A 14,084-nucleotide genomic window follows, 5' to 3' on the forward strand; every position below is an offset into this window, starting at 1 on the left:
CATGCATTCCCTCACACTCATTACCCTGTCCTTCCACGATCACCTCACCCTTTTGACCTCCCTCCCAAAAGAAAACAAAAAAATAAAAAATAAAAAAAAATAAGTGCAATTTATGTTATCTGCATCCTCCTTGGAGCACGGTGGAACTCTCAGTGGCCTGCCCCTTGAATAGAACTGAGTCCCTCCCCTCCCACACCCTCACCAGAAGCCAGCAATTGTGAAGAGCTGCCTTTTACATTCTTTATCATACTTTTTAAGAGTTCTCCTCTTTAATAGCCTCTGTTTAGGCTGCTACTTTTTGGGGGTGGATTGGTGGGTTGTCACAGAAGCCTCCAATGCCCCTCTTTCTCAGTTTCTACGATCATCAATACCACTGCAAAAGTAGATTCCTTGTTCTTTATAGTCAGTGAAAGCACGGACATTGTCCTTCCACATGGCTTCCGGTGACAGCACGGACCACAAACCTGGTCCCCAGCTTCAGTAGGCCTAAGGACCCAGGCAAAGTCCTTGGAGGCAGCCCAGACCATAGACATCACCGTGGCCCTAGATGGTAATGCAGAACACGCACATTAACATGGCCCCCAGCGGTGGCACAGCACAAGGACATCAACATGGCTTCAACGGCATGATAGCTAATGTATTAAAATCTAACTTTCCCTACACAGCTCAGGGAACATCATGGATGAAGGGGTGGATAGAACAGGAGGGCGGAAGGTGGGAGGAGTGCTATGGAATGCTCTCTTCTGGACACACAGACTAACCCAGCTATGCAGCAACAAGACTGGGCCAACCAAACCAACACTCCAGCAGATGGCACTAATTTAACTCAGTAGATTACAAGCCGGGGGTAGGGGACAGAGAACAGGAAGCATGTGGGGGACTCCAAAGAGAGTAGATGATGCGAGTTAAGGGTAGATATGATCTAGATCCATCATACCCAGGAATGAAATTATGAAAGAATAAATAAAACACAGTTGAAATAGCTACAATAATGAAGTTTTTAATCCTACACCAAATCCATGGACATTTTGAGTTTGTCACATCAGATCCTAACCAGGAATTAGTGCTGTCTCATCCCAGGAAATGCTCCCTCTGCTGTCTGGCCATCACCATGCTCTTGACAGTTGATAGATGGGATGGTTTGAATGAGTGGCCCATGTGTTAAAAACTCCATCTGTGGCACTTTTGGGAAGGGCTAGAACCTTTATGAGGTAGGGTTTGGTTGGGTAAAATTGGGCTGCTAGAGATGAGGCTCTGGCCCTCTCTTATTCTTTGCTTACAGGCTGTACCATGGAGTCAGCTTCTTACTCCATCATACGCTCTCTGCCATGATATTCTGCCTCATTCAGGCCCAAAGGCAAGGACATGTCTGAAACAGAGCCAAAGCACACCTCTCTGTCTGTGAGTGGACCTTCTCCAGGCTCCTTTACAGTAACACAAGGCAGAGTAACACATCTCTACGGTAGGAAGAGACACATTTAAGCCAGTTTCCTGTCTGTCTCCCTTATGGGCTTTGACGTTGTACACTGTGCTGACGGCAAGTCCTGACAGTGCTCAAGGCAGTACTAGGCGATAGGGATTTGGACGCATGGAAACCTGCATTTGAACTCTGGTACAATCCCCACAGCTTTACAATGCTGGAGCGGGGAAAGCACTTAAATGTCTCAGAACCTCTGTGTCTTAATCTTTAAAACAATTAACTAGGAGGATTGTGCAAGTAAGATGTATTAATGCAAAGATGTCAGACATAGTTATCACTTTGCAGATGAGTAGATTTTATGTGTGTGCATGTGTATGTGTGTGTGTATGTGTGTGTGCATGTACTTCTGTGCACATGCATCTAGAGGCCAGAGGACAACCCTGGGTGTCAAAGTTCCTCAGAATGCCATCTGCCTTGTTTTCTGTGGTGGTCTGAATGAGATCAGCCTTCATAGGCTCATAGATTTGAATCCCTGGTCACCAGGGAATGGCACTATTTGAAAGGTCTAGGAGGTATGGACTTATTGTGGCACTAGGGGTGGGTTTTAAGGGTTCAAACAGCACATTCCAAGCCCAGAGACTCTCTTCCTGCTGTCTTTGGATATGGAACTCTTGGCTACTTCTCCAGCACCATGTCTGCTTGCCTGCTGCCATGTTCCCCGCCATGCTGATAATAGACAAATATCTGAGATTATAAGCCAGCCCCAATGAAATGTTTTCCTTTATAAGAGTTTCTGTGGTCATGGTGTCTCTTCACAATAGCAGAACACTGACTAAGAAGTTTCTGAAGTATCTCTCACTGAGCTGAAGTTTGCTCAGTATGCTAGCTGGCCTGGCCAGCAAGCCCCAGGATTCATCTGTTTCCACCTTCCCAGGACTAAAATGACCACACCACTCCACTGGCTTTCTTAGCTTTGGTTTTAAGAACTGAACTCAGAATTGTACTCCTTAAGTACTTTACAGATTGAGCCATCTCTCCGGTCCTCTAAACAGTCATTAAAAAGAAGAGGAAACTAGAGATCGTGGTGTGTGCCTTTGATCCCAGCACTGGGAGGCAGAAGCAGGTGGATCACTGTGAGTTCGAGGCCAGTCTGGCATACCCAATAGTTCCAGGACAGCCAGAGATATATAGTGAGGCCCTGTCTCAAACAACAACAACAACAACAACTTATAAATTAAAGTAAAGTAAAATAAACAAAAAAAGGAGAAGAAAAGTAGAGGAACATTTGTTCTTCTCCTCTCCTCCTCCTCCCCCTCCTCTTCCTCTTCCTCCTCCTTCTCTCCTTCTCCTTCTCTCCTTCTCCTCCTTCTTTTTTTAAATCTACCTTCTGCTATTCTTCTCCAGACAGGAAATGTTGCTTCCAGAGAGGACATGGGTTCATTTTTCTGAGTACTTTGAACAAAAGCTGCTCACTCTGTCTGTCTGGGATGACTTAGGTAAGGGCTTACCTTCAGTTACGGGAATGACTGTCTGTGGACACCTTAGAAGTAGCAAGGACACTCAAGGACAGCTCCTGACACATACTAGGTCTGTGGGAAATATCGAGCTACTGAAGGAAGCCCCTCTATCCCAAAGCACACAGGATGCTAGTTCACCCCCTTGGACTCACCATCACGGACTTCACTGGGCAGACTGGGCTGCCCTTCACACTTAGCCCATAGGAACTAACTACTGTTGTTCAAATGTAACACGTGTTTCCATAACACAGACAGTACCCCAGGGGATCAGCCACAGGAATGAACCCCCCCAGGCACCAATGCTGGCTACACCACTGGAGATGTGAGTGGCTAAAAGTTATTCTGGTGGCATGTGACCTGGGTATTGGTTAGAGTTTATACAGAATGTGTAAGAACATGCTGTATAATCATATGACATTGTGCATAACACCGTATATTATATGAGTTGTGTAAGAGTGATAGGAGTGCTCTCTTACCTGTAAATTCACACACTGGTAACTGTTAAAAGATAAAGAAGTGGGCACGCCTGCTTATGCCTGCCAGTCCAGTGTCTGAGGCAGGAGGTGTAGTATGCAAGAGTGCTTGCCTGGGACACATGAACCATTAAAGTCCTAGTACAGCAACAACCAACCAACCAATGACTAAATAAAACAGGGAAGGCATCACCAGTGTGGAAATTTACTGATGATGGACACATCTACCCAGCACATACCCCTGCTTCATTTGAGCAAACTTGTTCTCCTGATGGATTGTGTTTTCTCTCTCTATAGAGAACTTACCATCCCACAGTTGCTTTGGTCAGGGCCATATCAAACAGCAACATCGACAAGCCAGCTGTGACGACCTGCAGAAACAACAAATATCTCAGAGCAGCAGGAGTCTATGCCTCCCAGTCCAGCTGTTGATGCCCACTAGTCTTCTGCATTTAGCCATGAACAACAAGTGTGATGTGGAAAACACTATGTCCTGTGGCCTGTTGGAACCCATAAAGAAACATTTAATTTCTAGGCTTCTCACAAGAGAGGTATAGTGCCAAAGTCACCCCATCTGCCCAAATAAGAGACTGTGCTAACGCAGTGTGCTCATCCCGTGTCTGTGCACAGAAGCAAGCCATCCCCAGCGCGGGTAGCCTGCGCCCGGGTCTTCTGGGTAAACCCTTATCATCCATAAAGCGTCATCTCTTTGCCTCTTCTAACACCCCAGCCTTTCTTGACTGTGACACACATTCTAAGAAGCCAAGCGTTTCCTGGGAGAAAGAGAGCAGTTGAATCGGCAATTTATCTGAATCACAGGAGCGGAGGTTAGCACTAAGCCAAGGCAGAGGGAAAGGTTAGCCCTGTACCTTCTAGAGCCAAAAATCCCAGAAAAGACTCTAAGGAGTGGCAGCCATAGGGTCCAGACTCCAGAACAGTTGTCGTGAAATGAGTGTGTACCAATGACCCACCTCTGCCCACACTTAGAATGTCCCCGCTAAGCCACGATGGTTCTTGTGTCTAGAATTCTCAATTCTGCAGGCCAAAACAGGCTCTCCAAGAAAGGAACCTGTTTTCTTGTTATGACAGTAGGGTGCAGGCTACCGCTGAAAGCCGTTCAAGCGGGGAGCGCTCAGAACTCTTGGCTAACCCCCTTCAAAGGGACATCCTGTGTCGTCCCAGAGGCCTTTCAGATGTCCCAGCTTGGAATATGCAGCAAGAAGATGGCCAGGAATGGGTTTGGTAAGTCCCTCCTCATGCATGATTTTTCCTTCTCTTCTCTCCTCTCCCTTCCCCCTTCTTCTTTTTCTCCCTCCTTCCTGTTTTCTGTGTGTTTGCTCATGGGCATGCATACGGGCCCTCACGTGCCATAGCACAAACGTGGAGGTCAGAGGACAACTTCATGTGTCTGCCCTCATCTCTGCCTTGTTTGAACCAGGGTCTCTTGTTCACTGATGCACTCACTCTCCAGGCTAGCCTGCTCCACCAGCTTTCAGGATTCTCCTGCCTCCTCCCATCTTGCTGCAGAAGAGCTGCAGTTATGGATGCCCACTGCCACATCTGGCTGTATTTGGGTCTGAGCGTCTTGTCCTCACTCTTGTGTGGCAGCACTTTTCATTTTCCTCAGTTTATTGATTTTCAGCAAAAATGTATACAAAAGACCTCTGTATTGTCTGCAGAGATGCTCCAGGCCAGGCCAGAGGACAGGGATGATGGCCGCCTTCCTCCAAAGCACAGGCTAGCTTTGAACTTGAGATCCTGCCGGGCGTGATCCTCCCACCATCACCACTTAATCTTCAAGTGTGCAGGTATGCACCACCATCCTTAGACATCTTTCTTTTCTTAGGCCTTCGAGATCAGGGCAGGAACCAGCCTTGAAACAGCAGGGCAGATTCTGACTTTGGAAATGAGGAATGCTATCCACACAAACATGTTTCTCATGGTCTCGTTTCCAGATAGAGGATAAGCTGAAGAGGGTAAAGGCTAACCCTAACATAAAGGCCCCAGGCTCGGAGTTCCTGGATGCAGTTGCCTTTACGGACCACTGTCCTATCGTGACTTCATTTCTACCTACCATGATTATTTCATTTGCACGTTCTCCAAACATACTGCACCAAGGTTTCTGCATTTACCTGCTTAGAGAACTGTCACCTTATCCTGTGTGTCTGTGTCTCTCTATTCCTTCTACTCTCACTTTAATTGCCATTTTCCTTGATCACTTGTCTTCATTACAAACCTTGAACAAAGCTAGCTATCCCAATAGTCCCTCTTTTCTTTCAAAACATTTGTTGTTTCCTGGCACGGTATCAACAGTGACGTGCTTCTTGGAACTGGCAGGAGGGAAGTGTGCAGCCCCCATGGCTGTTAGCTGTAATGTCTGCCTAATGCCCTGTAGTACTCTACTGTGACTTACATCTCATACCTTTTCTCTTTCTCTGTCACTGGCTGCATCTCATTTTTCTTTAAAAGTTTTTACATTTATTTATTGAATGAGTGTGTGTGTGTGTGTGTGTGTGTGTGTGTGTGTGTGTGAGACAGTGTGCCTGTACAGAATCTGGTTCTCTCCTTCTACCATGTGGGCTCTGGAGACAGTCAGGTGTGGCAGCGAGTGGCCTTACGTTCTGAGCCATCTCTCTGGGCGTCCTTTGCCCTTCTCCATCAGATCTTCCAGTGGGCCCCTCTGCCCGTTTCTCTGCCTCGTCTCTGATTGCCTTTTCCTGTGAGATTTAATCCTGCCCGAGAAAAGGGAGGTGTCCCTTGTCGGGAATAATCTCACCCAGGCCTGCATGTCTGTACTTCCAGAAGGTTCTAGAACTTGGGAGGAATCCTGTCTGCCAGGAGTTAAGACAGCTGGCCTCATTGTGCCTGTGAACAGTGCCTTTTGCCAAGAAAAACATGTCTTAAAGTTTTCAAACCAGCCCTTACTTGAAAATCTGTTTGGTCTGACAGCCACGCGGCTTCGGGTGCCTCTGCCTCTACTCCTTCCTGGAAATGTTTGTGCAGCCTCCCACCTTCCTCCTGAGCATGTTTTCAAGCTCCTCCAAAGATTTCTCTTCTAACAAGTGAGACTGCTGATGGTTGTGACACTCGCTGACATGTTATAAATCAGGGTGGCTTGTTCCTGTCAAAAATGCTGTGACGTACTTGCCTGGCAGGGCTACTGCAGAGTGAAACAGGCTGTTTTTCCATCTACTTTGCAAGAATTGTCACGGTTTTTAGCTTTTATACTTTTTTCACTTCCATTACTATAGCAGTGGCAAACTCTCAGTAAGGTGGATGCTGGGCAGCCAGGCAGTCTGGCCTGCTCACTCAGTAAATGGCTCCCAAATGCTGACCTCTCTATGTCTGAGGGCAAAATTCATGTGTGCTCAAAGTGATAGTTTTCTGTATACCACAGACTTCAGGACTACTAGGACTACTCCTCAGTGCCAATGTTGATCCTGTACCAAAGGGCCACTCCACTTATAACCCCACCTATGCAGAAGTAAAAGCCAGAGGCTTAGTGTTCCAGGCCAGAATATAAAATGTATCATGTAGGGGCAAGGCCTAAGCAGTAGAGCCCTCCTTTGGCTAACAGGTGAGGGCTGTAATTCAGAGGCTGTGATGTGCTCCAGGAACTATTGGTCTGTGGCACTGAGAATAAAACCAAAGCCTTGTGTCCTAGCTCAACCTTCTTTCATGGCCAGGAACTCAAGAAAGGGCCTCATAAGCCACTGGTGGCTTTGAGAAGCCACTGGAAGGGCTGGGGATATCACTAAATTAGTAAACCACTTGCCACACAAGCGTAGGGATCTCAATGAAGTCTCTAGAATCCACATAAAAAGATGGCAACTTGGCAGATGCTTGTAAACGCAGTGGGTGCTTAAGATAGGAGGCAGAGAGAGGTGGAGCCCTGGAACTCACAGGCCAGCCTGCCCAGCCTACTTGGTAAGTTCCAGGCCAATAAGAGATTGTATCTCAAACAAATGGTAGAAAGGCACTTGATAAATGACACCCAAGGTTGTCCTTAGACCTATACACCCATGACACAAGCATAAAATACACACACACACCCACATTCACATATGCACACACACAAACCTCCTATTTTCCACACACCCACATTCACAGTGGCGTCATTCATGACAGAGTTAGGAGCAACCAAAATGTCTACTGAGAGAGGAGCAGGCAGAGAGACTGACTCACAGTGGAGGCAGCACTCAGCCTTTGAAAAGAGGCAATTCTGAAACTTAATTCAGCATGGATGTTAGGCCAAGTGAAATCAGATTCCACATATGTAAGGTATCTAGTCACAAAACTCGTGGAGGCAGAACAGAGCCGCCATGGCCTGGAGGAGCCCAGAAAGGAGAGCTACTGACAAATGAGTGCAGTTTCAGTTTAGAGAGAAGATCTGTTGAGGGAGATAGTAGTGAGGGTTATACAACGGTAGAAATTCCCTTAATGTTACTAGATTGTTCATTTGTGGTGGTTTGAAAAATGGCTCAGAAAGATTTATATTGTTAAATGCTTGGTCACCAGGGAGTAGCAGTATTTGAAAGGATTAGAAGGATTAGGAGGTGCTGGAGGAAGTGTGTCACTGGGGGTGGGCTTCAGGTTTCAAAATCCCATGTCAAGCTCAGAGTCTTTCTTAGCCTGTGGATCAGGATGTAACTCTCAGCTCCAGTGTATTGCCATGTTCCCCATCATGATGATAACAGGCTAACCTCCTGAAACTGTAAGCAAGCCCCAATTAAATATTTTCTTTTATAGGAGTTGCCTTGGTCTTGGTGTCTCGTCACAGCAATAGAGCAGTGACTAGGATACCACTTAAGAAAGCCTACGGTTCTGGAGACATGGCTCAGCAGTGAAAGTATTTACTGTGCAAGTGTGAGGCGCTGAGTTCAGAAACCTATGCCATTGCCAGGTGGGCATATCATCGTGCCTGGTAAAGATGGCTGGGGAGACCAACCTCAAGACTGACTGACAGGCTTTGCCTCCATGAATGAGGTGGAAAAGGAACAGAGAATGACTCCCAACATCAACCTTGAACCTCTACATGCTCAGGCATACAGGAAGCAGGTGTGCACACACACATTTGAAAATGTGCATATGCATATACACATGAAAGAAAAAAGAAAGGCGACGGCAAATCTTATGTTTATCAGACGGCAAATCTTATGTTTATCAGAGAGTCGGACAGAGAATCCATTTAGTTCCTGACTCCTCAATGCCAACTGATCACCGAGCAGTCATGCCACAAGGACAGAACAAGCACACACTCTCTGGCCAGGAATACTCCTAGTGTTATCTAAGCAGCAATTTGTGGGAAGGCATTGATTCTGATGCTTGGTTGTACTGGGGATTTCTTGACTCTGTGTGTGTGTGTGTGTGTGTGTGTGTGTGTGTGTGTGTGTGTGTGTGTGTGTGTGCTTTCCTGCTATAGCGGAACGCTGTAGCCTGTAATATTTACAAAGTGATGGGTATGGTGGCACATGCCTCATCACTGGGAGGTGAAGGAACGTAAACAGGTTAAGGTCAACCTGAGACACACAGCAAGACCTATTGTTTAAAAAGATATGTGTTTTCAGGGTAAAGGACATGCCACCGTGCACATGTGGAAATCAGAAGTCAAACCTCAGGAGTTGGCTGTCTCCTTCCAATGTGAGGGTTTGGGGAACTGAATTCAGGTTATCAGGCTTAGCAGCAAGCATCTTTACATAACCAAGTTATGACGGTTAGTTTTGACTGTCATTTGATACCATGCCCAGATCAGGTTAGCCTGTGGGCGTATCTGTGTGAAATTATGTTTATTAAGGTAGAAAGACCTGTCCACCCTGGGGAGCGTCATCCCCTGAGCAAGGAATTGTGGACTGTCTAAGAGTGACAAAGGAAGCTGAGCACAAGCATGCATGTACTCATCCTTCTTGGTTTTTGACTGTGGATGTAGTATCTCTCTCAAGACATCTGTGCTACCTCACAGGACTATAACATGCAGTCATCAGCTGAAATGAATCCTCCTTCCTTTAAGTTGCTTTTGTCAGAGTATTTTATCACAGCAACATGAAATGAAACTAACGTACCCACTGAGCTATCTCACCAGGTTCCCCATGACCCTGCTGGAAGCTGGCTTAGTGGATAAAGCACTCACTGTGCAGTGTGACGATCAGAGTTCCCATCCCCATCCCATCCATGTATTTAAGTGTACATGACTCTTTCTGGTGCTATTTTTGAGACAGGGTCTCACTATATAGCTCTGCCCTTCCTGGAACTCACTACATAGACCAGGCTGACCTTGAACTCACAGAGCTCTGCCTGCTTTTTGCCTCATGAGCTCTGATGTTAAAGCTGTGAGCAACTATGACCAGCTCTCATGACTCTTTAAGAAAAAAGTAATATGTACATTGCCTGCTTCTGCCCCAAGCTCTCCCCGCCCCCACTGTGGCTGTAGTTTTTTTGACTGCTTCTGCCCCGGGCCTCCCTCTTCTGTGGCTGTAGTCTTTTCAGACAATCTCTGAGCTCACATCACTTTCTTTCCTCAGTGAGTCATCCCTGCAGGGGCCATTGCAGAGGCCTGCCCACACAATTCCTGTTCACCTCTTAAAAGTCCATCCCTAGAAAGCCTTTCCTGAAGCTAGCCCCACGCATATACCTGACTGTATCGGGCATTTCTTCTCTGATTTTCCATGGTCCCTTGACACCGTGCATGCCAAACTGTACTCAGACATTTGGTCTGGTCTCCCTAAGCACAGTGTGTGCTACTCGGCTGTGTGTGCTCAAAGGTCTTCATGGGATGAGTTTTGTGTAACTGCACTAGGCCATCAGAGCTGGGCGCAGTCTGTGAGGCCACAGCATTGGTCACTTCAAATCTTTCACATATGAGGGAATAACTGTAAGCAAGACTTACTAAGATCCCATGTGCCCATCATGACTACTTAGCTCTCTGCCCTTGTATAGGAGGCCTCCACAGAAAAGGACTGAGATTCCCCTTGGGCCAAGTCTAACAAGGCAGGACAGGTTCTAGTAGTTCTAATGCAATCCTGGACCAACTGACTGTGGCTTTGGAAGCAGGGGAACTAAGAATGCAGAATCCTACTGTTGAATGCCATGGTTGAAAGACAAGAAGGGACATCTCTTAAAGGAAGGCAAATTTCTGTCAGATAGACAGACAGGCAGGACAAGAAGTATCCTTTTCATGTGATATGATTAAGCATGCTTGCATGCATGTGAGCACGTGTGTAAGGTATATACCCCCCCCTCTCTCTCTCTCTCTGTGTGTGTGTGTGTGTGTGTGTAGGTAGGTAAGAGACTGATATAATGAATTTTCTTCAACCATTCTTTTTTTTTTTTTTTAAAGATTTATTTATTATTTTAAGTACACTGTAGCTGTCTTCAGACACACCAGAAGAGGGAGTCAGATCTTGTTACGGATGGTTGTGAGCCACCATGTGGTTGCTGGGATTTGAACTCTGGACCTTCGGAAGAGCAGTCGGGTGCTCTTACCCTCTGAGCCATCTCACCAGCCCCTCTTCAACCATTCTTTTACCTTATTCTTTGAGTCAGAGTCTCTCAATCAAGCAGAACTCACCAGGATAGCAGCCAGTTGCTAGATAGTTTGTTCCTGGGGTCCCCATCGCTGCCTTCTGAGGCTAGAATTACAGGTGAGCTACCATGTCCAGCCACCATAGGTGAGGACTGAACTCTTGTCCCCTTGCTGTGTAGCTTTAACTTTGCTGTGTGCTTTAACCTCTGAGCCACTTCCCCAGCCGCAGAGAGTAGTTTCAGACAGGATGTTCCAGTATCACCTGGGAGCTTGCAGAACTACAGCAGCTCAGACTCCAGCCCACGCCTATGGAACAGCAGGGTCCTGGAACTGACGCTCACTCGCTCGGGGACAGCATGCATTCTTAGTGTGGGAGCTCTGTCTTGCACCTGCAGCTCCAGCAGCCCTGCCACACCTCCAGGAACCACATGAGCATTCATACAGCAGCTGCACCAAGTGGGTCTTGCACCTCTCCAGGGCTGCAGAACATAGAGGACTATGGAAGACAGTCCTGAAATCTACACTGCTAACTTACACAGAGACACCCCAAACATAGCCTTATTTTTTAAGTTCAAATAAAATCTAATATGACATTAATAACTTGCCAGATGGTGGTGGTGCACACCTTAAATTGCAGTACTCAGGAAGCAGAAGCAGGCAGATCTGAGTTTGAGTCAAGCCTAATCTACAGAGTGAATTTCTGGACAGCCAGGGCTACACAAAGAAATCCTGTCTCAAAAGACCAAAACCAAGACAAAATCAAACCAAACAAACTGAAGAGGAGGCCTTTTGCCCTCTCCTAAGACCCAAGGAGTTGTTCTGTGTTCCCCAGATGAAAAACCATGCTAAGACTAAGAAATTTGTTTGACATTCTTTAAATATTTAAATAGCCCTTATTATAAACCCTGTGATTTATAACCACAACTAGTGCAATTATTAATGAGAAACAACTTCTGCTAACCTTCAGACATAACTATAAATAGTATTTGATATTGCATAAATAGTATTTGATATTGCTCATTAAAATTTATGGACTGTTTATTCTGCCAACCTTATAAGCATAATGGTGCAGAGAACACAGCCGAGGAACAAAAAGGGTTAAGTCTGCATTAAGGAAAAGACAGTTGCTACACAGAGAACCTGTGCAAATCCCTAGCTTTTATGAGAGAAGACGTAGGAGAACAGTAGGGAAATGTGATGTGAATTTCTAGATTGAGGTAAGGAAGGAAAGACAGTAACCAATATATGTAGTATATAAAATGTCCCAGATAATCAGGCTCTCTGGAGCATAGACTCCATCTCAGGAGATCCCTCCTGGAGCCCACAATGGGCAAACACCCTGATCACAACAAAGTGTCTCCTGAGTCCTAGGTCAAGCTCCCTTTTCTTGAAGCAAACTGACTCCCCACAGTGGCTTTGCTTAACCCTAACAATGTCAATGTGTGTTGGCAGTTTTTAACCTTTGCCGTATATGCAGCATCTTATGGGAATCAAAATAGAATAAAAAAGCAAATAAAACCTCAGTATGCCCTGTTCTATTCCATCAGAACTTTTTAGGATGCAGGCATGATGCACTTCAGATAGCCTCCTCATGGCCTTGTAACAAGATAGGGTTGGATCCCTGATTATTGCTATATTACTAACTTGAGTGTTACTGTATTAAGTATCCATTCAGTCATCAACATCAGAGAACCACTTTACAACACAGAAGGGCAAGCCAGAATGTGGACAAACAAGATCTCATTAGTTCTGCCCTTGTCATCACTGTGGGCTCACCTATTATCACCCCCTTTACATTCTTACCTATGATGTATGTAAGTTCTGATTTCCTCTCTTCATTGTTGGTATCCAGCATTCTCTCATGGGCTTATGGGCCATTCGTTCACCTTCCTTGGTGTGATGGTTTGTATATGCTTAGCTGAGGAAGTGGCATGATTAGAAGGTGTGGCCCTGTTGGAGTAGGTGTGTCACTGTGGGTGTGGGCTATAAGACCCTCATTCTAGCTGCTTGGAAGTCTGTATTCTGCTAGCAGCCTTCAGATGAAGATGTAGAACTCTCAGCTCCTCCTGCACCAAGCCTGCCTGGATGCTGCCATGCTCCTGCCTTTATGATACTGGACTGAACCTTTGAACCTGTAAGCCAGCCCCAATTAAGTGTTGTCCTTTATGGTGTCTGTTCATAACCCTAAGTAAAACCCTGAGACTCTTGGAGATCTGCCTATTTAGACTCTGGCCCATCTTAAAGACTGCAGTTACCTTTCATTATTGAGGTATAAGAGATACATATTCTAGATTCTTAAATTTTTAATTGTGTGTATATGTGTCTGTGTGTGGGGGGGTGGTGGTACATGAGTTCAATGCTACAGCAGAGGGCATCACATTCTTTGGAGCTGGAGCTGCAGGCATTTGCGAGCCACCCTACATGGGAACTGAACATGGGTCCTCTGCGAGGGCGGTCTGTACTGAGTCATTTCTCCAGCCCCACTTAGTATCTAAGTGCAGGTCCCCATCAGCATATGGGACCTTCACATTCACACTCTCAGATTTCAGCACCTTGGAGGAATCTGAGAGCACACTCCTGTTCACTTTGGAAACTACCAATCCCGGGATCAGAAGAGGCCCATGGCCTGAATCTTCTGTAGCTCAGAGTTTTAATTTTGACAGAACCCAAATAAGCTGCCTTTCTTCTTCTTGCTTGTGCTTTTAGTCTCATAGCCACGTTTTAAGTGACAAGGAATTCTAAATCACTGTTTTCTCCAGCATCCTAATTGACACGGTCACACGTGATTTCCTTTTTATAGAGCTATTCTCTATGCATCCTTTGAACATACAATATGAGTTCTCTAAATTATACAATAGTTCACTTGGTAATTATAATGACTACCCAGTGTGATATTAGGGAATTAGCCAACATGCTCTATGTTATGAATCCTTTTATTACTCAGAAGAAATCTGATTAGGATGCCGAGTTAAAATGAGATATGAGACTCTAGAACACCTCACATAGTAGGTCTCTTGGAAAGGTTGGTAAGCACTTCTTTGAAGTGGGAACAGAAGAACAGAGGGTGACTCACCTGCCTCTGCACTTTTACTGGGCAATATTACTCTCTGTCCATCATGCACATGGTTTCCATTAAAATGTCAGTCTTTAGCGTA

At 45.8% G+C, this 14,084-nt stretch overlaps 1 protein-coding gene across 16 annotated transcripts in view; it reads right to left on the reverse strand.

Moving 5' to 3' along the window:
* Positions 1-14,084, reverse strand: part of Tmem241 (transmembrane protein 241) — a 141,452-nt gene that overhangs the window by 9,729 nt on the left and 117,639 nt on the right. For all 16 annotated transcript variants that reach the window (XR_003952531.1, XR_003952529.1, XR_003952530.1 and 13 more), the window contains one exon: positions 3,717-3,781. Coding sequence is in view for 10 of the 16 variants with exons in the window: in XM_006526056.4 (XP_006526119.1) it covers positions 3,717-3,781 (65 nt within the window). In the remaining 6 variants the exon portion in view is untranslated. The remainder of the gene's footprint in view (positions 1-3,716; positions 3,782-14,084) is intronic.

Source organism: Mus musculus, chromosome 18, assembly GCF_000001635.26.
Source record: "Mus musculus strain C57BL/6J chromosome 18, GRCm38.p6 C57BL/6J".
In the NCBI taxonomy this organism is placed as follows: domain Eukaryota; kingdom Metazoa; phylum Chordata; class Mammalia; order Rodentia; family Muridae; genus Mus; species Mus musculus.